Source organism: Dermochelys coriacea, chromosome 6 (assembly GCF_009764565.3).
Source record: "Dermochelys coriacea isolate rDerCor1 chromosome 6, rDerCor1.pri.v4, whole genome shotgun sequence".
Taxonomy (NCBI): Eukaryota; Metazoa; Chordata; order Testudines; family Dermochelyidae; genus Dermochelys; species Dermochelys coriacea.
In genome coordinates, this window is record NC_050073.1 from 21,247,779 (window position 1) to 21,273,464 (window position 25,686).

At 43.0% G+C, this 25,686-nt stretch overlaps 2 protein-coding genes across 2 annotated transcripts in view; both read right to left on the reverse strand.

The window, feature by feature from the left end:
- Window positions 1-567: 567 nt before the first annotated feature.
- Window positions 568-5,049, reverse strand: LOC119857525 (insulin-like). The gene is made up of 3 exons (XM_043516568.1): window positions 4,259-5,049; window positions 2,692-2,903; window positions 568-819 (listed from the first exon to the last, which is right to left on the reverse strand). Exons 2-3 carry the CDS (start codon window positions 2,876-2,878, stop codon window positions 683-685), a joined length of 324 nt encoding a protein of 107 aa, XP_043372503.1. The 5' UTR covers window positions 2,879-2,903; window positions 4,259-5,049; the 3' UTR covers window positions 568-682.
- Window positions 5,050-17,216: 12,167 nt separating this feature from the next.
- TH (tyrosine hydroxylase) overlaps window positions 17,217-25,686 on the reverse strand; it is a 33,059-nt gene continuing 24,589 nt past the window's right edge. Inside the window, exons 10-13 of the mRNA XM_038405855.2 lie at window positions 24,924-24,980; window positions 23,588-23,683; window positions 23,274-23,407; window positions 17,217-19,363 (exon numbers count right to left, since the gene is read on the reverse strand). Coding sequence (XP_038261783.1) covers window positions 19,204-19,363; window positions 23,274-23,407; window positions 23,588-23,683; window positions 24,924-24,980 — 447 coding nt within the window. The 3' untranslated portion in view covers window positions 17,217-19,203. The remainder of the gene's footprint in view (window positions 19,364-23,273; window positions 23,408-23,587; window positions 23,684-24,923; window positions 24,981-25,686) is intronic.

A 25,686-nucleotide genomic window follows, 5' to 3' on the forward strand; every position in this document is an offset into this window, starting at 1 on the left:
AAAACCATGACCTATTTGTTGGCAATTCGCCAACAGAAAGAGGGCTAGATTCACTTAATCAGTTGTTCATAATGATTAATTTAACCAGTTATAGTTAAAAGATGACTCCACTCTTTGCTTATATCAGCCTGAGCCCTGCTGTCTTCTGCTATCTGAAGGAGTTCCCTTTTCCCAGCAACCCTTCTATATTTGGACCACGGACCTACAGAATGTTGGTCAGTATCAAGTGTTGATGGATATGGTATGAGAATAAATTGCTGGCAAGACATGCTTCATCTTAAATCCCCTTTTACCACCCATCATTAAGTCACCAGTGGTAGTTTCTACTACTAACCCTGACGTGCCCAGTTCAGCATTGCGTTCTTTGCTTGTAGGACTTTTAAGATTCACAAGAAGTCTTCCGAGTTGGGTAAAGACATTAGTACATGATGGGTGACTCCACTCCTTTCTGATCCCTTTAATACAGGCCTATCAGACTGCAAAGGACTTTTCAGACTCTGGATTCCTGAAACAAACACAGAGTAGGCTCCAGAGGCAAACACATAATGAATTCCACAGTTCCTGGAGTAGATTCACAGTGTTTTTATTCAATTGCTTTAAAGGTGCAATACCAAAAGTGCCTCTCTCTTTCTCACACACACACACACACACACACACACACCCCCCTCCATTTTTGACTCCTCTAATTGCAGTAGTTTTCCAGCTGGTACAAGGAGCAGGTGCTATGGCAACATTGCTCAACAATTCCCCTCTTCTCTTGCTGGTATTCCTGTTGTTGGAATGGCAGTTCTTCCACCGCATTCTGCAGATGGCCATTCACTGCCAGGAAAAAGAAGAAAACCTTGTGGAATTATATAAAGAATTACCTTTGGCTGTTTTATCTCAGCTGGGGTATCTCTTTATAGTGATCAGTATTTCCCGTATAGAGCTGATTGGAAAATAGGGGAAAACTGAATTTATTTTCCCTTTATTAATATTGTAGCATATAGAGACCCTGTATTTAGGGTGATCAGATGTCCCAGTGTTATTAGGACTGTCCCGATATTAGGGGCTTTGTCTTATATACGCAACTATATCCTGCTCCCTGGAAAAAAATGAAGCGTCTCCATTTTTCACACTTGCAATCTGGTCATGCTTCCTGTATTTCATGTTCCAACCAGGTTCTGTAATTCATTAGATGGGTATTGGTAATACTAAAAGGAAGAGGGTGTAGAATTATTATGGGGGACTTGTAGAGATGGAGAAAGATCTTCTGAGCTAAATGAGGTGTCTGGCTGGTAATAGATTATTGTAAAATGTGCTGCTCTGTTACATGGAGGTGAGTTAGGCTGGAATGCAAATGTCTCAGGGTACCCATCTTGTAAGTCTGCATTACCCAAGAGATTGTGGGCAAGCGTTAGTTGTGAGGTTGGATGTGCTGCCTCTTGGATCTTGAATAGCCTTTTCCTCTTCAGTGGTTGCATGTAGCCTAAGGATGACTGAAACATGGTACCTATTTATGTTTGGTGAAAAGTTTTGGGGGGGAAATGGAGGACTTTTACAAAAATTTTCAACACATTTTTCCAGATTTTTGATGAACTGAAAATTTCTCAATTAAAAACATGGAAAACTTCAAATGAAATGAATTTTTTTGCTTGGAAGGGGGAAAAAAAGCAATTGTACAACTACAAAAGTTTAGATAGAAAAATTGTGACCTTTTCCATTATTGCATCACTTTCCCCTTTGTTTGTCTTTGGTTAGAAGTTCTCTGGGGCTCTGTTTTATGTTTGAAAAGCTCCTAGCACAAAGGGGCTTTCTGTTCAATTGAAATTTTCCAGCCAGTCCTTTTACTGTCAGACAGAATAGCTTGGAAACAAGCCCATTCACTCTGCACCTCAGTCAAGCAGATGCTACAGTGCCACTGGCGCCCAAGTGAGCTCCTGATTTCATGACATTTTTACATGGAGAAGCCCCTCTTTCCCTTGGAATGCACCTGAAATCTTGGGCTACCATGTAGACAAGCCTTGTCCTTCCTTCAAACGTCCTGTGCTCAGCCAACTGGTTGAGAAGAGCCATGGTGCCTATCAATACCACTTCAATGGCAGCCATTTGGCAGCATGAAGTGCTTTGTGAGCCTATCAGGAGCTGGGAATGGCACCATTCCCAGCCCCTGCTTTCCAAGGGAGGAGACAAGTGTGAGCCTTCAGTGATCATTCCTATAGCATGGCAGCATGTTGCTTTATTGCAGGACCAGCCAGCCAGCCTTTGCGTTTAAAAAAAAGACTTCATTTAAAATACGATTTTTCCAGTGTTTGTATAATGGGGTCCAGGTACATGACTGGGATTGCTAGGCTCTACCACAGAACAAATTAATAATAATTAGCATCATTTCTTTGCTTCATACATTGTCTCCCCATTAAAGAGAAGAGGGCTGCTAACATTTCAATAGCATGCCCTGAAGGACAGATGGCACGATCAAGACATGCTGTGCCCTAGTTTTCTCCCTGCCAACTCTTGCCATACAGACTTCCCCTTTCCTCACCGGCCACCCTGTGATGGAGAAGCATCTTCTCGCTATGATTCAGCAATAGGCTTCCTACCCATCTATAAAGGGCCTGCAAGTTCCTGCATAAAGAAGTAGTTTCCAAAGGGGAAGAAGCAGATGTGAGCTGCAGGGGAGGCCATTGGGATGGCTGGAAAGAATTGACTTACCTAGGGGCTGCTCTAGGTCCCGTCGGGCTTTGGGAGAGTAGAAGAAGCCCCGTTCTCCGCACACCAGATAGAGGGCCTCCACTAGGTGTGAGCCGCAGAGATGCTGGTTGGCAGCAGCATGGCTGATCGTGGGGCCGGACAGAGCAAGGAGGGCCAGGAGAGGCAGTGATTGGATCCAGAGAGCCATGACGAGAGGGGTGAGACCTGGAAAGCTACAGAAAGGGAGGGAGCTGGAGAAGGAGGCAGAGACAGGGAGGGTGGGTAGGAGAGAGTTTAATAGGAGACTTGCATCATCGTGCATCTTAAACCCTTTAATTCCTTTGGCAAGAGAGTCAATGCAAGATGATGGAAGGGCCCCCTCTAACAATCCCACAGAAGCATGGGTGAGAGGGTGCTTTATGAATCCCAGTTGCAGGGAAACTTTGGTGCCTCCCATGTGATATTACATTAATAATAATAATACTTGTTAAAAAACAGCTTGTAGCCAGTCCATATGGAACCCAGTCAAGTAGAAAATTACTCATGTCTAATTTATCGGCCCCTGGCTTCTTCCCCCAAAGACCATGACTGGACCCTAAGTGCCTGAGTATGAAATAACAGAGAACTGCTCTTCACTCCTGCACATCAGCTGCAGCTCGGCGCCTCAGGGGAAAGAATGCAAAGATAGCCTATGATCGCCCCAAATCCTGGGGCCGCAAAGCAGACAGGGCTCAGTGGGACACATGGAAACCCCAGTCATGTTCCCTACACCAGCGCTGGTGGGGAGAGGGGTTGTGCTGTAGGAGCCACAACAGCATCTCTGCAGCAGCTGAGGACCCTCCCTACAACAGGATGACCCTTCTATGGCCAGTTATGTTAGTCATGTGGTGCTAGTTTGGGGATGGCTACACCACACACCAGGACCTGGGCTATAGTCTTTTGAACGGAATGCTGCAGTCATCTGCCATGTTAATCCCAGGGTGCACAGAAAGGGATGAAACAGACCTGATCAGGCAGCTTCTGCTTGTGTCATAGCAGTGCCAGCTTCCCTACCTATCCTACCAATGCATTTCAGCCATGGCCTGGATAAGGAGGCAGCCCTCAATGCCCAATTATAAGGAGCTGGGCTTTTTTAATTTTAGCCTGGTGCGTTTCTCCCCCTTCTAGCAGGTTGCTCCTGGCAATAAATATTTTGTGGGGAAAAACACTCAAGATGGACTTTCACTGTTGAGCCTCAGCCATCACCTCTTCCCACTTGCAGTGCTCACCTGGGCTATGAGCATCACAAAACCACCATTGCTGTGGAAACTCACTCGCACCCTTGTTTGCTGTCCTAGCAGAGAGAGCACACAGACTGACTGGATGTGGATAGGTAACCCATTTGTGTCAAGTCTGAAGCTCTTGGGCAGGGCAGTGTGGGAAATTTTGATTCCCCAAGCTGTGCCAATGCTGCAGATAGCTGACATCATTTGCCAGAGCTGCCAAGCCAACACCTGTCACTGGCACTACATTCCCCTAAGAAAAGGGATTGAAAAACAAACACAGATTGAGGCTGAGATGATCGGGATAGAGGTGAAAATGGACTTACCTATCTAGGTGGTAGCAAGAGAAGAAGAAGTGAGATCTGCTTGGAGAGGCAAGAGTTGCTTTATAATGACTCCCCTATCCTCCTTTTGCTGCATTTATATCCTTTTGCATTTGTCCGATCAAGGCAGGAGTTAATCAGAGCTCCACCTTCTCAGCAACGCCCTGGCCAAAATTTTTGCAGCCTAGGCACATTAAGTCCTCCCTGCACAGTGTCAACAGGGTCTTTAGGAGGGTTAAGATAGAAGCAACAGTTTGCAGTTTCCATCTCATTTCACCTGAGCCTGTTTTCGCTTTGCAGAAGCTCTGCCTTGAGTTGTGGTGACCCTTTTAGCAGGAGATAATGCTGCCATTAAAGCGCTAATGATTACACTAATGCTGGGCAATAGACACTGCTGGGATTGAGGGGGCCAAGTGGCTGCCAGTCTCAACAGCTGTTTCTGAAGTGTAAAATTAGAGAAAAGCAAACATGTTAATATGTTAGGTTAATTTCAGCCCACTGAGTAACTGACAATAGGCCAAGCTGTTGATGAGACTGTGCTATAGCCAGGTGTTAAAGAGGAAAAAAACACTTCATTAGAGGGAAGGATATCTATATCTCTCACTCACACACACACACACACACACACACTAGAAATTGTATCTTGGACCTGGAGACGTTCCTGATGAAAATTTCCTTGAAACTGACATGTTTTCATGAAACATTTTGGCTTCAATTAAACAGCATTTTCAATGGAGAAAAGAGCTGTCAAAAAATAAAATAACATGCAACAAGCTCTGTCCTACAGATGGACTAGGAAGGATGGCTTCACGCTCTCACCTCTAGGTCAGAAGGCTGTGGGTTCCAGAACGGGCCCTAGGCTTGTATGTGACCTTTACAACGCAGGACTACATAGGGGGTACAGCTGAGACTTCTCCTCATTAGAGATTCATCTTTAAGTCTAGCTTAATTGTTCCCATTAACTCACTCCCCCATCCAGACACAAACCCCCTCAAGTGTGTGTTGCTTGTTACAGTAGTCCAGGCAACTACCATGCTTAGTGGCCTAGAGCGGACTGTTATTTTGCAATGAGGTCACATTTTCTCATGCTAGCTCAAAGATCTCACGATCACTATCTGATTTTTTTTTCTTTTTTAAATGTAAGACTGAGAGGCAGAATGAAATTCCAAGGCCCTTGGTGGATGGTGAACAAGCAGGGCTGTTTAATGAGTTGTGGGGATGGTGGGAATAAACAGAAATGTAAACTGCAGCAGTGTTGAGCAAGGAACTGCCTCTGGCTACAAAAGCATGAGAATAGTCTTAATCTCTCAAATTTTCCTTGCTTATAAGCTCTTTTGTTTGTGAATCAAGGTTGAGCTAAATTTGTAATGTAGACATATCCTTCAAGGTAATTATCTATGGTGGGCTACTGAAATTCAGGCTCCTGCCATATGCAGGGGTAGGGGTGGGGTTAAACTGAAATCAGGATATTATTTATTATCCAAGTCCTCACTAATACTGCCCATCCACCTGTCTGAATGAAACAAGTTTTAACCTTCATGGGGTTTGTATACTCCATGATTCTGCTGCCATATGATTTTCTGCAGAATTCTACTCCATTGCTGGCAATTTTTAAATCAGGATTGGATGTTTTTCCGAAAGATGCTCTGGGAATTATTTCGGGGAAATTCTATGGCCTGTGTTTTACAGGAGGTCAAACCAATTATCCCAATTGTCTTTTCTGACCTTGGAATCTTTTACAAATTAGGTTCCTTGCCTTCAGGGTTCCAGTGGAAAGTTTAAAACTGTGACCCAAATGTAAACTGTTGCCCTGATGTCTGCAGACAATCAGAAGGAATAGCTTGGAGAGGTGGGTGCTACCCCTATTTATATTATTAGTGTGTTAATTCTGCATCCTAATGATACCATGTAGCATATTATAATGTGAGGAGAGAGTAAAATAAATAGAATTAAATATCAGAATGAATAACAGAGGGGCTACTGTACTGATTGAATTATTCATAATCATAAAAACAAAACAAAAAAATAAATTCACCATAAGATGCCATAGAATTTCTACTAATATGCTTCAGAATATAGGGAGCTAACTGCGGAATTATGTCTCTCTCTCCTCAGAATACATGGGAGGTTGCTGTCGTTCCAGTTTTTTAGGAGTTCATATTGAATGCTGAGTGCATAATGGCTGCTATGTTTGCCTGTCCAGATGCTATGTTACTCTGGAAAGCACTTGTAGCATAAAAAGGTGCTATATAAAACTACATACTGCAGACAGGGTGTGGGGTTTTTTTATATTATTATTATTTTGCACTTCCGTACAGGTATCCAAATGATACAAAATCAATAGGGGAAATAAAACAGGTGGACATCTCCGCTCCTCTTAAGAGGTTTATTACCTTTGTGTCTCTATTGCACAGCAATAAAGGGAATTATGAAAGATAAAAAGCATGAGGAGTAGTTGTTTGATTCATGCTAGAATGCAGGCTGGGTGAGAATGAACAAAAGAGAGACTGAAGGAACATCCTAGGGAAATCTATATGATTCCAGAAGCAGTTATAGGTTCAAGTGCAACCAGCTCACATGCAGGAAAGCTACCAGACATCAGCAGAAACTCCCTATGTATTTCCAAAACCACAACTTGGATCATATCTTATTTTTGTCTTCAGTAGCTTCTTCTTCCTCTAGCCCTCCTGAAACTCATCTTACTCCCCTCCACTCGATACAGAATTATGCTGCTAAAAGCACCCTTCTTTCTAACTATCTGCTCATAGAATCCTAGAATATCAGGGTTGGAAGAGACCTCAGAAGGTCATCTAGTCCAAGCTCTTGCTCAAAGCAGGACCAATCCCCAATTAAATCATCCATGATCATGATCACAACACGCTCCTTGTCACTGACCACTTTATTGATTTGCTCTTGCCCATTGTTTCCCAAAGTGTGGGGTGTGGGTGGAACTCCCTATTGTTCTCCAGTTTCTAGCTGGTATGGTTGAGAAGAAAACCTTCAGAACATGAAGTGAGTGTAACCGCTGTAGAGATGTTTGCAGAGAGCCTGAAACAATAGCTCTGAGGTGTGAGATGCTCTGTTCATGTCAATGGGTGCTAGCCAGATGCCAACAATGATACTTTAAAATGTCAACACATTTAATTATTTCACTGCTCATCAAAGAGAGAAAGAAAACATCATATTATGTAGGTCTACACTGCTGTAATCTACCAGGTTGCAGCTTCTTGACTCACCCTCACAATATGACTTCATCTATTGTACATCTCTGAGCTCATTTCCTCCTGCTCTCCTGCCTGCTGCTTCCAATCCACTTGTGCCACCCTCTTCAAAACACACTTTTTCTGCAAAGACACACAGCAAAAGAAATGCATTTAAAAATCTGGACTCCTGGGATTGGACCATCTTCTGGTATCCTGTTACACTATTCACTGGAGTTACAGGCACTCGACACTCTGAAATTCAGGACCTTATATCTCTTAACTCTCTTGCCTGTTTAATCTAGAAATTAAGGGCCCGATTGTCCTCTTATACCTGTATAAATCAGAATTCCTTTGAAATGAGTAGAGTCAGACCAATGTAAAAAATGATGAGAGCTGAATCAGTCTAAATTACCTAAATTAATGACCTAAAGTCCTTAGGTAAGGGATCATGTCTTCCTCTGCTATCAGTGCTCCCTAAGTAATAACTTCTGTTTGGCATCTTCATGTTTTTAGAGAATATAGTATCATGTGTTTGCTAAATGACTCTGTGAGCAGAAAGTCTTGTGAAAAGTGGCAAACCTCTGATACATGGATGGAGAGGGGATTTATTTACCCACATAGACCTAAGATAAGGTTATTAGTCATGTCCTCTGCTATATATGCGCTCTCTCTCTCTCTCTCTCTCTCTCTCTCTCATGCTAATATGCTAAGTCATGACATTCAAACAAGTTAATAGGATCTCTGCACAATATGTAACATTATCCCCACCAACACCCCTTCCCCCCCGCCATTACCCCCAAAAAACTTTTGATTCACTACTGGATCTCCTGGCAGCATATTCAGGCATAGGAGCTCGGGTGCCAAGAAGATCTGAGTACAGTGAATTCAATTAATCAGGCCTATTTTCCAGTGGGCTATGACAGGGAATTACCTGCTTCCTAGAGTAAGTGCTGCCTAAATCACAAAACTGAGATATAATGTTCAGGAGATTTTCAAAGCTGTAAATAGAAACTGGGTGCCTACCACATCTCTGTGTCGTTGGCAATCTCCCCCAATGTACTGATCCAAAGTAATGAATCCCACAGCCTGTTAAGCTTCTGACATTATGGGTGGCATTGGCAAAAACACATAAATGACTTAGGAGCACAAGTCCCGTTACAAGTTACATGTTTTTAGTTCCCCCTCCTGCAATATGACTAAGTGTACCCTATCAATATACTGCACATCTTAGGCTCTTGAAGAACAATAGTTTACTAAACTGATTGCTATAGGATATTATTGAGGCAATGAGTTCCACAGGTTAATGACAAGAGCTGCTAAATAGGAAACACATTTCTAAAATATCTGTTGCCTTAGTGTTCCCTTTTTGACTAAGAATAGGAGTGTTCAATGAGTCTCTGCTATGCCACTAAATATTGGCTTAGACTTTTGTTTATATCTCCTATTCCTCTTCTCTATTCCACACCTTAGAACAGTGTGCCTTGAACAAAGGCACCCTGAAAGGATGTCTGCTCTCAACCCTGCTCTTTGTCAGTTTAATCACGAGTGACAGCTATTAAGCATCAAATGCATCATGGTAGGAAGGCCGGATCATAAACTCTCTGGGTGCCCGTGGCAGATTGCTGCAGAGAAGAGACCCGGATCTCTTTGTTTAAAGCCTCCATCTTCACATCTATTGCAAACTCTGGAGGTTTTAAAATGAGCTTTGATAAGCAGGACCCTTTCAGCATCCTGATCCTTCCCAGAAAAGTCTGAATGCAAGCCCCATTACCTAGGAATCAGTATGTCCCAGTAACTATCCTCGCTCCTATTCACCTATACGAAGCAACCTTTGCAGCCACTTGAATCATGCATGCAGGGGGCTGCTGCTGCCCGCTGGCTACACTTTAGAGCTGGAGGGCAGCAAATTTGCCTAACCTAGCAGGCCAAATGCTCTGCTTCCAAGAGGAGCCTGCTCTGGATCAAGGGCTTGTGACACTTTGTACATTTTGGGAAGCATCCTCAGCTGTTGTAAACTGACGTGGCTCCAGAGAAGTCAATACAGCTCTTCTGATTTACACCAGCCAAGGATGTGGCCCATATGACATTGATTCACCTGCTATTCCAGCTGTCTTAGTCTTGTCCTTTCATTTATGGGCCTTGCTTGGATGTCTGAAGCACTGCTTCCAATGGCACCCAAAACCAATTTTGTTTTGTGATTAAATGGACTTTGGCCATAGGCCTATCCCTCCATCTATAGTTCCCATTAATTCTGGATATCCAAATCCCTTAGGCAGATTTGAAAATCTCATCTTTTTCTGTAGCATGCATGCAGGAGGTCTATTATGGCGTTGATCTTTTAAAAAAAAAATAGCAGCTAGCTGTGGAAAAGAACAGCCAAACTGCACCTGTCCAGACAGTAATTCCCGTAAGTTTGCCATAGTTTGAGTGGTTGAGAGCACTTACTAGGACTATTGGAGTGTTATCTTTTGTTCAATTCATTTTCCATTTCTGCAGACAGCTCAATTTTTAGAGATGGTGGGAAAATGATTTGGGGAAAAATTCAAAATTTTGAAGTTGTTTCAGGGTTCAAAATAGACCCATTTTCCACTTCTTGTGAAAACTTTCTACGATTTTTTTTGGGGGGGTGTCAGAAAATCATTATCAATTATATTTAATTTCAAACATGGGCTTTCAGTGAATGAAAAATATCAACAATGATTCTGATATAAATTTCAATAAAATATTGATAAAAACATTCTGGAAAATTTTGTGCAATGAGGACAGTGTCAATGAAGACAAATTTTTGCAAAGAGTTGAGCTTTTGAAAGAAGGCCACCTTTCAATGAAAAAATGTATGAAAAATCTCAACCAGCTCAGTCAGTTTCATTGTGGGGTGCACCTACCCCTGGATTGTCACTTGATTAGATGGAAACGGGCCAATGTCATAAATATTTCTTTGATTTTTAGACCAGATTTGAAGACTGTTCAAACCTCTTGCACTGCCCCATCCTCTGGTCATTTGGACAGAAGGACATACTGTGGGGGGTTGAGAAGGGTTGTTGAACTGCTCATGACTTCTGCCCTGTGTGACATAGTTTCAAGTCACGCCCAGAGCTGATATCTTCCAGCAAGACTTGTGCCTCCCCCGACCCTAAGAGCTTATATCAATGGGAACTTGGCTTAGGCAATCCTCAGCGTCGTGTAATCAGGTTTTACAGTCTGTTGCCAGCACAATAAATCCTTTACTACAGTAGATGTCTAGCATTTTTGAACGCTGTCCTGAAAAATAACAGGACTATTATGGGGGAACTGGTTAACGATTACAAGTTTGTGCAAGTTCTACTGAAACCAAAGGTCAAATTCAGAGGTGAACAAGTTCTCGGTGAATAAACCAATTGGTACCACAAGTCACACCCCGAGCTTTAGCTGCCTCACTTGTATTGTGTTCACCGTTCACTGCTAGGGCTGTCCTGTCCTCATGCCACTGTCAGCTCGCTCACCAGCCTGATCTTACTACGCTGCTGTTTAACTATGTCCAACTGTTACCCATCTGCTCTCAGTTTGGATTTAAGTGCTTGTGAAAGGATATGGATCAGCAGTAAAAACTGAAGCCCTTTCTCCATCAAACAGGTACAGAAGTTCAGTCCTTGGCAGGCTGATTAGTCAGTTGCTCTGTCAGCTGTGATTATGGTTTTTGTTATATGGACACCTTTCTTATTGGAAATGGGGCAGAGACCATGGACTCATTCCTTCTACGGATCACCTGTTGTTGTCGTCATCTTCTTCTTTCTTTCAATTGTGGGTGAATTCATTGCATATTAAACCAATAGTAGCTGAGCTAGGCATAATGCATGTGAGCACTCTTTGAACTTTCCCCATACCTTTCTGCCAATGCATCTTCTTCCTGATCCAGCAGCAACAGGGCCTCTCAAAGTGTTCATAAAGATCTGAAGTGTTGTGTAGCAGCTTTTATGCTGTCCACTTAGCAAAGGACATAAGGCAACTCATAACGGAGATCTAATCTGGATCTGAAGCCAGGGGTCTGTTTCTCTAGCTGCAGTATGCAAGTAAATCCCCTTGCTGTCAGTGGCAGCTGCTTTGTATCTGTGGTGGGAAAACAGAGCTTCCGGGAGCCCAACAGTGAAAAGCCAGTCCATCAATTCACAATGCCACCCAGCATCCATATTCTGTGTCATTCTGCATGTGCTGTTCCCTCATACTAAATCCTTATGCTCGGCATAATCAAAAGAGGAGATGAGGATGTAATGTAGTCTTGAGGGGGCACTGGACTAGGAGTCAGGAGACATAGGGTTTGTTCCCAAGGTCACACAACAGAGAGGGGAAGTTGTTTCACCTCTCCTCTCCAATCCTGTGTTCCATTAGACTGAACGCTCCTGGGATGTTTCTCACTATGTGTTTGATTAACTCCCTATTGCTCATATTAAATCCTCAGCACATTGTACAATGGAGCTGCAGTGTGCTACTGCATTACACACAATAACAAAGTGATCAAGGACATGAGGGATCTGCGGTGGAAATGCTGGGTGAGTTGGCAGCAAGAAGGGGATTTAAATCTAGGAATTAAAAACCCATGGTATCAGACGAGGGATGTAGCTTCAACCTGCAGGTGTGTCAGGGAATCTCTGCCTGTATAGAAGAGATGGAGGCCCAGAGCTGGAGAGCAGTGGTGGTGAGCAATAAAGGCTTATCTGAAGCCGTACAATGAGAGATATCGTTGCATCCAAAGGGACATTGTGCAAGCTAACAAGGACTTCACTCCACTCTTCTCTGGGATAAAAGCAATCCAGCTGGTTTCTAGAAACTAATCTAGGCTGTCAGCCGGGCACACCTCTTATGGGCTGACCTGATCTTTCCTCCAGCTATGAGGCCAGAGAAGCAATGTTGCTACCAGACTGGATTTCACAACTTTCCAAGCTCCTCTGGGTAGGGAACTTTGTCTTGTTCTTTGTTCATAGGGCGCCATCCACAGCAATGGTGCAATAGTATAAAATGGAGGGCCTGATTCAAAACCCAGAACAGTCAACGAGACTTTTCCCCTGGGTTTTGTATAAGACTCTACCATCAGATTTGATCTGCTACAAGATTGCTAGAGAAAGGAGATATATCTGTATATATGGATCGGTAGCTAATGAATATAAGGAGTATCATATACTGGTACCTAAGAATACATAGCATTGTTCATAAGGCAGAAGGCTTAATAAAGTTGTTGCTATACACAACACATGGCGTCTTGATTCCAGCTCTTACTACAATTCCTTCATCCAGCGATGACATTGTAGCAGGGAGGAAACAATTGGCCCAATTCCTTCATCCCTTTTCACATCCCTGGGTGCTCCAATGCTTCTGCTTTGTATCCTCACTTCCTTCTTTGATTAAGCTTCTCCACATGTACTTCTTTCTAAAGCAATAAAGTAGAAGATTGTGTTGTTCGTGATGGAAGACTGGATCATCTAGGAGGTTTGTAGTTTAAGTGAAGCTTAACATCAAATTTAGTATTTCTTATTGAAAATAAGTCAGTATGACTTAAAGGCCATTGTGCCGACAGGATTTCTTAATAAAATCTAGTTCTGATCGTTTTCATCAGCAGATCTCAAAGCACTTTATAAAAAAGGGTCAGGGACATTATTCATCCCCATTTTACAGATTGGGAAATTGAGGCACAGGAAGGGGTGGCTGCTGTTTTGAGGCTCGTGCCTGGAATTAGTTTAGTTTATCCGTAACTTTCTGTATCATCAATTACACTTAACTCTTGAATAGCCCCGGCCCTGTGAAGCATTATGAGGTTACACAAGAGTTAATTCTCTCGTGTGTGTGTGTGTGTGTGTGTGTGTGTGTGTGTGTGTGTGTGTATACAAAGAGAGAGACCTGGAGTGGATGGGTCATTACACAAAGTAAAACTATTTCCCCATGTTATTCCACCCCCCCCCTCACCCCCCCGTTCCTCAGAGGTTCTTGTCAAATGCTGGAAATGGCCCACCTTGATTATCAGTAAAAAAGGTTTTCTTCACCCCCCACCGCCGCTGTCCTGCTGGTAATAGCTCACCTTAAGTGATCACTCTCCTTACAGTGTGTATGCTAACACCCATTGTTTCATGTTCTCTCTCTATATAAATCTCCCCACTGTATTTTCCACTGAATGCATCCAATGAAGTGAGCTGTAGCTCACGAAAGCTTATGCTCAAATAAATTTGTTAGTCTCTAAGGTGCCACAAGTACTCCTTTTCTTTTTGCGAATACAGACTAACATGGCTGCTACTCTGAGACCTGGGTCTTTAGGACATTCCGAATTATTTTGGAAATCTATCAAATCCCTTGGGGTTAGATACCAATAATAATCACTGGATAAGTGGATTGTTTTGAGTACTTAAGGCTTAGAGGCACAGCAGTAACTGGTAGGTAGATTTTGACTACTGGCTTATTAGGTACCTAGACAACAAGGTGTAAATCCCACTGATAAGCACCCTTAGTATTACAGGGTCCACAGAAACTAAGCCAGTGGTAGGCTGGAGAGGGGTTTGGCTGGAGACAGGCACATGAATCTCTAGGTTCTTAAGGGAGATGATTAGTGGAGAGCTGGTTCTCAGCTGTCCCTTTCACAGGGGCTGTCAGTGTGCAACCTGCATTTGGTGCTTCAGACTCCCTCTTCCTTGCACTGTGGTGTGGAAGTGACTGGAGGCATTGGGATATCACTAACAGTGGGGGCTCTCCCGACTTACTCCAGCTGAGGATCTGCTCCCATTAGTTCAAAGTTACCTCCTCTCAGTTCTTATCAATGTTTAGAAAGAAAGCTCCAATCTGTTCGTTAGTGGTTTGGCCTTAGCTATAAATCAAGGGGCCCGGTACTTTGCTCTGACATTGTTGTCCTTGTTATTTTGTCTGTGCCCCCAAAGGGAGGCAGAAGAGTTATTTAGGGCTGACCTCAGTGGAATAAAAATGAACAACTCGCCTTTCTCACTATTTTTCTCTCTCTTGGGTTATTGTTTGTTACATCAGATCATCAGAACAGGATATATAATACTCCCCAGGCCATAAGAATATTTTTGAAATCATTTCATTGCTCAGTTACCAAGCATGTAGACATGGAAAGCTTATGCTCAAATAAATTTGTTAGTCTCTAAGGTGCCACAAGTCCTCCTTTTCTTTTTGCGAATACAGACTAACACAGCTGCTACTCTGAAACCAGTAAATCATCGTAAATAATAAAAGGATAAGAGCGTTTAACAGCAAGGATAAAAATGGATCTTACATCATTGTTTCTCCAACAAGGTCAATTAAGATGGTTCCTGCTTAACTCTGAGTCACCAATCTGCCAAGCCTTTGACTCACATCTCAAAAAGCACCTGTGTTTCATTCCTAATTAGCACTTCCAGCATCCTTCTGGCTGAATCTAGTGTGTTATATAGCAATGTATGTACACATCTCTCAGTCAATGCGAGGCAAACCTCTAAAGGTTTGGAGGTTGGGTTAGGGTTGGATGAACCAGCACTCTCAGATGAATTGGATCCAGGGTTTGACACTGGAAATTTAGATCTGGATCCAAGCTCTTCAAAATTCTAGGTTGTTCAGTGGCAGGGTTTGGTTTTTTTGGCTGGTGGGGGGAGATGGATCCATCTCTAGTTAGGTTTTGAAAGCTAAACTCCTCCATTCACAGTGGAGCACAAACATGACTTGTGCATGTACAATACCCAGTGAGTATATGCAAGCCAGGATTTGTGTGCACGTATTGACATGGTCATGCACAGATCCCAATTTGTATCTATGCAAGGCAGGCGTATATATATATATATATATATATATATATATATATATATATGCCTGCCTTGCATAGATACAAATATAATAAATATTATATATATATATATATATATATATAAGGGTGTGCAGGTTTGAGCATTCAGCCCCCAAAGTTCATTTTATTAATCTAAGTCTACAAAACAAGCTGTATAATGATTGTCATGTGTTTGCTTAGTTTGTAATGGCAGTTGTATGTTGAGAACTCAACAATGCTAGATCAGCATGACATCTGTTCTGTAGTCAGTTCATATATATTTTAACTATGAATCCTTATTTGATCTCTCCAAACCTAGTTAGTCAGCAAAATGGGGCTGAAAATCTCTCAATCAGGCATTTTCATGAGATATTTGATACTTTCTGCTTTTGGCCAAGCCAGAAATAGCAGCAGGCCCAGCTTTTCTGTCAGACGTTTGCGCACAGTCCCAAACATAATAATACCCAGCTGCAAAGGAGCTGGACTATTGAAACCTAATAAAGAAAAGTCCAGAACATTTTTTTAGCCTCTCCAAAAAAAAAAAATTGAGCTTGGTTAGAATTTTGGTTGATGGTTCAGGTCAGCTCTTATTTTATCCCAATCAGTCCACACGTGCTTATGTGAATACACGCACATACCCACACCAGCAGCGTGACACACATTAGGCAGTGCTTCAGGTCACAGATTGCCATTGTGGAGCAGCAAAGCCAGCTGTCATGATTTTTTTTTTAAAGTTGTCACTGGAGAATAAAAACAGACCATTATTTAAAAAAAAAAAGTACTTGGACCATTTTTTGTTTGCTAAAAATAAAGTATTTCCTAGGAAATATTTTAGATATTTTCAGGACAAAATCCTCTTGCAGAAAAACTCGAACCATATCATTGCACTGATTTGTGCCGTGATTTGGGCCTGATCCAAAGTTTATCGTACTCAACAAACTGATTCAGCAAGATACATGCCATTTTTCTTTCTATATAATTTCCCACTTTTACTTGTGGTTCCTCTGTTGGCACTAATGTACACGGTGCTGTAGATAGCTGTTGCTGTGTTAACCACCTGCTTGTCTGTATCTCTGCTCAGAGCAGGGCTAGACGTAGAGAGTAAAACTGCAGCAGCAGCAGATGCATTTTTTATTCCCATCAAAATCACTTTGTGTTACAGTTGTCGGTTCCTATACAAGTGCACTTGGAATGACAATCCCTCGGCTGTTCATGGTCATCCCTAGATGATCCTGAAGTCATCTTCAAGGACTGAACCCTGGACTTCTGGATCTAAAAGTAGAAGCCACCAATGTTTGAGCCAGAAGACCAACCCCATTAGTGCTGAGGCAGTAATAGACTCACAAACCTCTCCTGGGCTCATGCTCATGTTCTAAAAATAGCTGTGCAGATGGCATTTTGAAGCTGTGGCTCTGGCTAGCTCTGGAAGCGGGGTGGGCTTCAGAGCCTGAGCTCCAGGGTAAGCCGCAATTTCAAAATGCTGTCTGTCTATACAGCTATTTTTTAGAGCAGTAGCACAAGCCCAAGTCTGTTGACTGGATTGGGAGACTTGCTGCCATTGGCTGTGTAGACATACCCCATATGGTTTAACCCCTAGAGATGGACAAAGAGACACATTGGTTAGGCTACCACTCCTACCATTACTAACGCCACTGGAACTGAACCTGTGGTGGTAATAGTGGGGCATTTAAGAAGGGGGAAAGGATAGTGAAGACAAGGCCGAAGCAAACTTCTGTTTGGTGTTACTAGTAAGAAAAAAAGACATCTCCACTAATGCTACACAGTAACTGTGCAATTAATAACACTTTGTGAAGGCAACAAATAAGCCTGTTCCCTAGGACACAATGGATCACGAAGTCAACGTTCTGTATAAGGGACAAGTTGGAGACCTTTTGCCTTAACAGACCTCTCTTGTGTTTGTGTCCTGCCAGCATGGGGCCACATCTGGGTTTGGAGATGAGAAAAGACACAGAAACCAAACCCAGGATGCTAGACAAGAAATATAATCTTTATTATTAATAATATGTGAGCAGCAGCATGACTCTGAACTGAAAAATAAATGGTTTTTCTTTACACAGACAGACAGATCCATCCACAGCAGCAGCAACAACGGTGAGAGAACCATTCATCGAGGTGTTAGTATACACAAATATCAGTGGATAAACTAAAGGCTGAATCAGATGAATCTTCCCCCTCGTCCCTGCCCCAGGTCGACTCCTCCCAGCATGCTTCATTTAAAGGAGAGTTAAAACAGTGACCAGTTGCTCCTTCATTCTCCAGGTCATTCTTATACAAACTACCTCCACATGCTATGAGGCCTGGGGAAATGGCACTGTAGCTTTCAGACCCGACCCCACAGAGCACTTAGGAACATGCTTCACTTTAAGCACCTGAGCAATCTCATGATGGGTGTGATCCAACACAACCGAAGTCAATACAAAGATTACCACTGATGGGATTACCTATGTGCTTAATGTTAAGCACGTTCTTAAGCGCTTTGCTGAATCAAAGCATCAGACACTCTTGCTAAGGCACCTTTGACCACTCGATGTTCCCTTTACTCAGCCTGCTTGCGTGCTGGGAAGGGAGAGAAATGGGACAATGGAGCTACAGTAACTATATATATTTAGTTGTTTCTTGTATTTGAACAATGTAAAATAATTAAAATCCTCCCTTTTGGAATCCTTCTTCTCTCACTGGTAGAATGGCAGAATACAGGCTAGTGTATCCTTTGGGGTTATTATCTCTCTGTGACTGAGCAGGCAGAGCCCGGAGGGCCCCCCCTGAGTAAGTCTGAGAATGGGTTAAATGGGTGATGTGTGGTGTTTGCATTAAAACTCCTTAATGAGTCCCAGTGGGAGGTATGAAAACAGAGCTCCACTTAAGAGTTGGATTCTTCTGCCCTCCTTCTAATTATCTTTATCCTAGGGAAAATATATTTTAGGTGTATATATAGCTTGGGCTAACATGTTGGTGGAGTTTTCTTTGGAGCTAGAAAAGGCTGTTTGTTGCTAGCTGTGAGACTCCATTTTGGGTAAGATGGAGGGGGCTGATTGGCCAGACTCTATTAGGGGTGGGGGCTAAGGGTCTATAAAACTGGCTACTGGACCCAAGAAGGTCACTCCACATGGGGAATTCAGTCTAGTCAGAAGGCTGCTCCAGTTCTGGGGTGATGGTTGTGGTTAATATAGCTCAGGAGTTCACTTCTACCTGAGAGTCTGACAGCACTCAGAAGCTCATCCCAACTTGGAAGTTTGGTGTGGCTCAGATGCTTGTTCCAGCCTGGAAGTTTAGTTTAGCTCAGGAGCTTGTTTTAGCTTTTGGAGTTTACTCCAGCCCAGAGAGCCCAGTCCAGTTTCAAAAGTTTAATTTGGGTTAGGAGTTCAGCTCAAACTAGGACCTAGATCTGGTAGGATTCACTTAGAAGCCTTTTTGCCCTCACAAGGGATTTAATACAGGGCGGCTGCTTCTTCATGAAGCTACTGTTGGGATTTTTTTTTTTAATTAAATGATCATGTTTCTTGTGGGATCTTAAATGAAAAATCCCTGATGTCCAATATTTGTAATGGAATCCTGACTTCTTGTGCTCTTAATTCCATTAATTGCACTTGAGTCTGACCCACAGCTAATGTATAATGACTGTAGTGTGACACTGTATTGGGGACTGACCCAAAGCCCATTGTAGACAATAAGAAGATTCCCAGTGACTTCAGTAGGCTTTGGATCAGGCCCTTAACCCTTCCATCTTCCATTCAAACTGGATCATCTCAAAATACAACCACCCCTCTTTAAATGATTGTGGAGATACAGTGGTGGTGGGCAGCAGTACAAACCCTAAGAGAATGGGTTGAAGCTATTGCCCAGGGCCTGGCTGAAAGCACAGTGACAAAGTGCCAGAGCAGCAGCCATCTCTGTGATGATGTAAGGAGGAAGCACCCAGTGGCAGAGGGAAGGGAAGGAACACTGTTTTCATATTAACTGATAACATTCAGTGCATCAATTAAGGAGTGAAGCTCGTCCCTCACATTCTCCAGAGAGTGGTGGATCTTCTGCGAGTTGTCCAGGAGCTCAATGCTGTGGGTGTACGGATCATATTTCACGGAGAAGGGTCGCTTGATGCGTGCAGCATAGCTTCTGTAGGGAGAGGGTAGAAGCCAATGTAATGAGTAGAAAATGGCTGTGAGTGGGTTGAAAACAATGGGGGGAGGAGCACATGCTGCCATAAAATATCTTCAAAACGCTCTCTCTGCTTTCAAGCACTTCCCATTTTAACCTTTTGTCAACTTAAAAAAAAAAATCTGCGCTTGTCCCAACATCAAGTTTATCCCCAATGACAGTGGCAGAGATGTAGTCTCAGTATATCCCTAGTGTATTTCCATGTACTGGAGTCACTCCCAGGATAATTTGTTCCTGCACATTTCATTGGGCTAAGATAACTCTGAAAACAAGGTTAAAATGTTGCCTTAAGTCAAATGTGAAAGTGAATTTCGTCTGGGAGGATGTTAGTGTAGATGACAAAGCACCTTCCATTTTGGCATAGGGCAAAGTGACTAACATCCACATCCTCAAAAGGTATCTAACCAATTATTTTAATGGGAATTAGGTGTTTAAATACTTTTGAGGCGTTAGGGTGTTTGGAGACTGAGCATTTGTGTACATGGGGAAGTTTATGCTGGTAGAAGGCAGCATGTGAATTTAAACTACTATACATGTACCAGCATAACTCCTTGTGTGGACACTCTTATTCCAGAATAAGAGGGTCTTTTTCTAGTCTATCTTAGGTCACTTTGGAAGCTAAATCAGAAAAAAAACATTCTTATTGCAGAATAAGTATGTCCTCATGACAAAATATACCTGTATAACTATAGTGATTTAGCTATAGCTGTATAATTAGAGCAGGATAACATCTCATGTAGAGAAGCCTTAAGTAAAATTTTGAAAAGCACCTTAGTGACTTCGGAACCAAAGTCCCATTGATTTTAATTGGGGCTTAGGCTCTGTAGGTACTTTTGAAAGTCTTGCCCATAGTTATAGTCTGCTCAGGAATGGAATGGCAGCGAGTGCTGCAGGAGAGAGGTACATCTGGAGAGCTGGGAACCAAGAGTGAACCATGGGGGAAGAGAGGTTTTGTTGTCAGAGTTCTGTGCATGAAGGGGAAGATTGCACGGCTTCTCTGTACAGTGTCCTGACTCAAATCAGTACTTCACTCTCAATTAGTAACCCCGCACCTGACTCCGCATTAACCCATTGACTTCAGTTGTAGGTGTAAATGCGCAGCACCTCTCAAAAATTAGGTCCATAGCTGTCAACCTTCTAAAACCCAAAATGTGGGACAAAGACCTAATAAAGATCACAGGATAAGTTAACAAACAAAGGCCAAGATTGTCAGAACTGGGTGTCTGACGTTAGCTTCCTATGCCAATATTTAGGCACCTAAATAAGTGACATGATTTTCCACTACTGAATAAATACGGACTTAGGATCCTGACATTAGACATCCATATTTGAAAAACCGAAAAAAGCTTACAATGATGGAGGAACAAGTTTGTTCTACTAAAGAAAGTATTTTTGATGAGCCCCAGTTACATGAGTCATTATTTCTGATGGCAATAATTGACACTAGTAAACAGATAACAGCAAGTTCATGTGGATAGAGATGGACAGGGGACTGACTGAGTGGGATGATGAGCACCCAAAGCATAACAGAACTAGAATAACCAACAGTGTTAAACAATATCTTGCACATTTCACCTTGCTGCCAATATTTGACTGAGATCTGTAATACCTGGTTCACCTGCATCTTTTACTGAGAGTCTTTATAGTATCAAGTAACATTTGTCTTTCCTTAGGTTCTGGCACCCTCTTGTGGTCTTTAAAATGCCATTCACTTGCAGTTAATTTAGGGAAATGTATTATCTTCTAGACCTGGTTGAAAAATTTTCAACAAATCAGTATTTTCCAACAAGAAATGTCTGCCTAAATCAGAACAGGGACTGCCTTAATCACAAGGCTATTGGCTACACTCATGTGGATGGGTCAGTCGGTCTCCCTTGGCTTTTTTCCACAAAAATATTTTTTCCCAAAAAAAGTTCTAGTTTTGTTCCAATGAGGAATGCAACCATTTGTCGAAAATTTTCATTAAATGGGGTTCTTGTTTTCTGGCTAGATGTATTACCTTCATCTCTCTCCTAACTATGCCCCTACTGATTACTGTTTTTCATTGTTACTTGGACTAGAATTAATAGCTCTTTGAGTGATGGCTCAAGAGATAAAAAGAAGCTCTAACAGGGCACTGAAGGAGTTAACATTACTGACAATGGTGGTCTTATTGGAACTGCAGTGGTCTGCTGCAAATTGGGATAGGAAGAATCTTGGGGGAAAATATTAATAATTAGAAATGTGGGCCCTTTGAGGATCCATATCTCAGAACTCCTTGGAGATCTTGCTTCTCTTGGTGCATAGAAACACAACATCCCCTTGGTAGGTGGCTTCATGGATAACTAAATAGCTACCAGATTGTAAAATCTTTTTGTTCAGCATCTACCACAATAGGGTCCTACTCCATAACTGGTGTGATGTTGGGGAGTGCATTTCAGGGCTGAGCTTCCCAGACAGTATGGACAGGGCACTGTGAAGCTCTTGTTATGCAAGGCTATTTGGAACCTGCACAGAATAAAGCAGATCTCTTGCAGACCTGATGCTTAGGCTCCTAAAAACCTTTGTGGACCTGAGCCTGAGTGATCCCTGAGCACCACAAGTGAGGCTCCTATTTGCTAGGGTAATAATAATACTGGTGAAGTAACCTCATGTTCAACTCTTGTGTAATACCTCAATGGCCTTTCAATAGGATCAGGCCTTAGGGTATCTTCCACCAGTGAGAGACATTCTAAGCAATCCTTTGTCCACACATGCAATACAGTGGGTTTCTCAAAACTGCAGATGAATAATTAATTATCTGGCAGTAAGAAAAGAAACCTCATTTCTTAAGGAGGGCAGCCTGAGAGCGCTTACATCTTGGTAACTGAGTCCCGAAGTCCTGGAAGTGATGCTGGTGTATTTTAACATATTCAGGGGTTCCCTTAAGATTCTGGCTTAAAAATGGCCAGTTCTTAGCACATTATTTAAAATGAAGCATTCCACCTTCAAGATGTCCTGGGCCTGTACATTGTGTAATATTAAAAAACCCATCTTTTCTTTGCTAATGGCTAAAGGAATATACATTTCCCCCTGACACTAAATAGTAAAATGATTGTGCCTAGGAGAACACACTTACACTCAGTTTTTTGCATAGTCCAATAGACTATTCAAAGCACCAAAGAGGAAGGAATAAAGTCCTGCAGCGCTTTCTAAACTGCAGCCATATTCTCCTGCCCATCATGGGTGCTCACTACTCACGCAGCTGTATGTTAGAGCTGCCGGCCAACAGTGTGGCAGGGATAGGGCACATGAGCCTGAAGATCCCAGGAAAAATTGGGCCACAGACATTGGGATCCCCAACCAGCCATGAGTTTGGTTTCTGCCATACTCTGTAATAACGGCATGGCTGGCAGATGTGCCATATCACCACTTAGTGTGGAGCTGGTCACTCTGTGACCCTTCTGATAGGAGTCAGGTAGTAGAGATAGAAGTATGCATTCCTTTAGCTCATTCGATCCACCCTCCATCACACTGCAATTGACAGGTCTAATGCCTATGAACGATTAAGGGTTGGACAGGTGGGCACTGTGGCCTAGTGCTTTGAGGTCTGGGAGTGAGAATTCCTGAGGGTTGGTCTTGGCCCTGTTGTGTGAGCTTTGCAGAGTTGCTTTAACCTCATTGTGCCTCAGTTTCCCTACCTAAAACTGAGGCTAATATACTTACCTGCCTGTAGAGCCTTGTGAGGCCTAATTAATTCTGGTTTCTAATGTGCTTTGAGGTCATAAATGGGGACTTTCCACTAAAGTACCAAGTATTGTTATGAATGATGCAAGGAGGAAGTCAGGCCATGATATAATTAACTGTGTGTATTTAGTTGCCCTGGTGGCATTTCCATTCTGGATCCTACCTGAGTTTGTCTTTGGCATCACTGAAGCTTTCGGATACAAAATACACTGGCTGGTAGTTCTGATCTTGATAAGGCTGCACAGCGGCAGCATCTGGGTCAAAGTTCCGGACCTCCGGCTCCTCCGACAAGGAGTGCTGAGGAAAGCAGGAACAAAAGCCAATACTTAAAGGAGGGGAAGGAAGTTGGTGTACATGAGAGAGAGAGAGAAATGCGGAAAGTGGATTAGCTGAAGAAACTGGAGGTGTGCAGAGGGAAAAGAGGTCCTTTGCTGCAATGTGTCTGAGAAGAGAAGGACAAGGTAGATTGAGACTTACTATTAGCTCCCCATAGGAGGATAGGAGCCCAGCTCCATAAGCTTTGATTATTCCATTCTGTTTGCAGAGCCCAAACTCCACTGTAAACCAATAGAGCTGCGAAGGCAAGAGAAAAACAAGCAAAGAGTCACTCCTCCTCCCCCTCCTCTTTATTTTCCTTTCACCTCCCCGCAGACAGTTCAGATCAGAGAACAGCCTTCCCGGGGCTGTTAGATGGGCTTGGAAGGAACCAGAGAGGTTACTGGCCACATACCCCAATCAGATCACTCATATGCTTTGGAACACCTTGCATCTCTCTAGCCTGTCTGCCTATACTGTGCCCATCACTGTCATGTCTGACTTGCGTTGACTAATTGAGACCTTCTCATGAATAAATCACGCCTTCATAGCTGGTCATGAGTTGCCTGTTCCCTCCCTCCCCACTTTGGAAGATCCAAGGGGCATGGTGCCACCTTGTTTGGTTTCACTGCTGGAGGGAGTTAGACAGCGAGTTAATGGTCTTATTGGGGTCCCCAATAGTATGGGGAGCCAAGCAGTTGCTTGTGTTACAGGTGCTTAAGGCCAGCTAGTTCCGGTGTGGTTCACGCATCTCTCTGGATAATGTACTAAATAATCTGGTTATATCACTGCGTATTCAGCGTCAACAAAATACCTTTGTGAATGGGCCTTGAAGCTGAACTTGGTTAGGCAGGCTCAAAGGAAAGGGATATAACTTAACCCAGCTCCAAAGATTTCTTTCGACACTATGCAGTAAGTCCCACATCTTTGACCGCATGATGCCAGTTGATACAGAACTGTGAGTGCCATTGTCCATGAAACTTAATGTGTGTCCGGGTGAGCTCTGATCAACCTTGGCCTTTTGCAATTGACCTCTATCCCTGTGAGTGAGGCAGGCTGTATTCACAGCCTGCGCTTCAACAGACACTGCAGAGCACCATGACTAGGCACTGCATGTTTCATTGGTGGCATGTGACGCTCTGGAGAAGGCCACCTAAGAAGGGAACCAGAACAGTCTGTGTTCTCCACTCATATCTCCAGTGGTGTAATGCAGCATGCTGTGCGGGAAACAAGCAAACAGAGGCTCCCTGATGACACATCTGCTGATTGGACTGAGAGAACATGAGGGGAGAGACTATGAGGACATTTGGAGACAGGACATTAGTGACTGATCTTAAGGCCTCTACCGAACCTGTATGTAACTCATGAAAACCTGTCCCATTTCCTAATTAAACCACATCCTCCTGAATCATCCCAGCCACTAATACCGAAGGAGAAGAAGGAGCTCACCAGTTCTGCTACGGGAACAGGGATCCCTTCAGAGTAAAGGAAAACTTACCGTTGCAAGTTTTTCAATCTCTTCCTCAGTGGCTCCCAATGATGCCAGGCCAATATCCTAGGAAGAGAAGGAAGAGGGTTAAAGAGTAGACATGGTTTGCACCCAGAGCCATTTCAAACCAGTCAGTTTTGCTAATGGCTTTGGCTTCTAGCCTGCTCAGATGTCACTCATTTTATGCAAAAAGAAAAGGAGTACTTGTGGCACCTTAGAGACTAACAAATTTATTTGAGCATAAGCTTTCGTGAGCTACAGCTCGCTGATGTAGCTCACGAAAGCTAATGCTCAAATAAATTTGTTAGTCTCTAAGGTGCCACAAGTACTCCTTTTCTTTTTGCGAATACAGAGTAACATGGCTGCTACTCTGAAACCACTCATTTTATGGACTTCTCACACCACCCCCTAGTCAGCAGCTCAGAAACCAGCAGCAGGGTTGCACTACACTAATTCTGAGCTCAGCCTGTGGCAGCTGCTTTGGTATCATTTCCTCTAGCACTTCATGCTACAGAGGCTGAGAGTGCAGGGGGAAGAAGCATGATCTTGTGGTTAAATCACCAGGCTGGGATTCAGGAGATCTGGTTCTATTTCTTGGTTTGCCACAGACTCCTTGGGCAAGTCACTTAATCTTTTGGTCCTCGGTCCCCGATCCATAGAAGAGGGATAATACTTCCTTTCTCTCTGTCTTGCCATTTTGTCTGTAAACAGAAATGATACCACACCTCACAGTCAAGGCCCTTGATGGCCTATCTCCACCTCCCTATCCTCT

Excerpts from the sequence above, each read along its gene's own strand:
- LOC119857525 (XM_043516568.1), bottom strand. The coding sequence starts at position 2,878 with ATGGCTCTCTGGATCCAATCACTGCCTCTCCTGGCCCTCCTTGCTCTG. Across the intron at positions 820-2,691 it reads GGACCTAGAGCAGCCCCTAG|TGAATGGCCATCTGCAGAAT; the intron begins GTAAGTCAATTC and ends TTTTCCTGGCAG.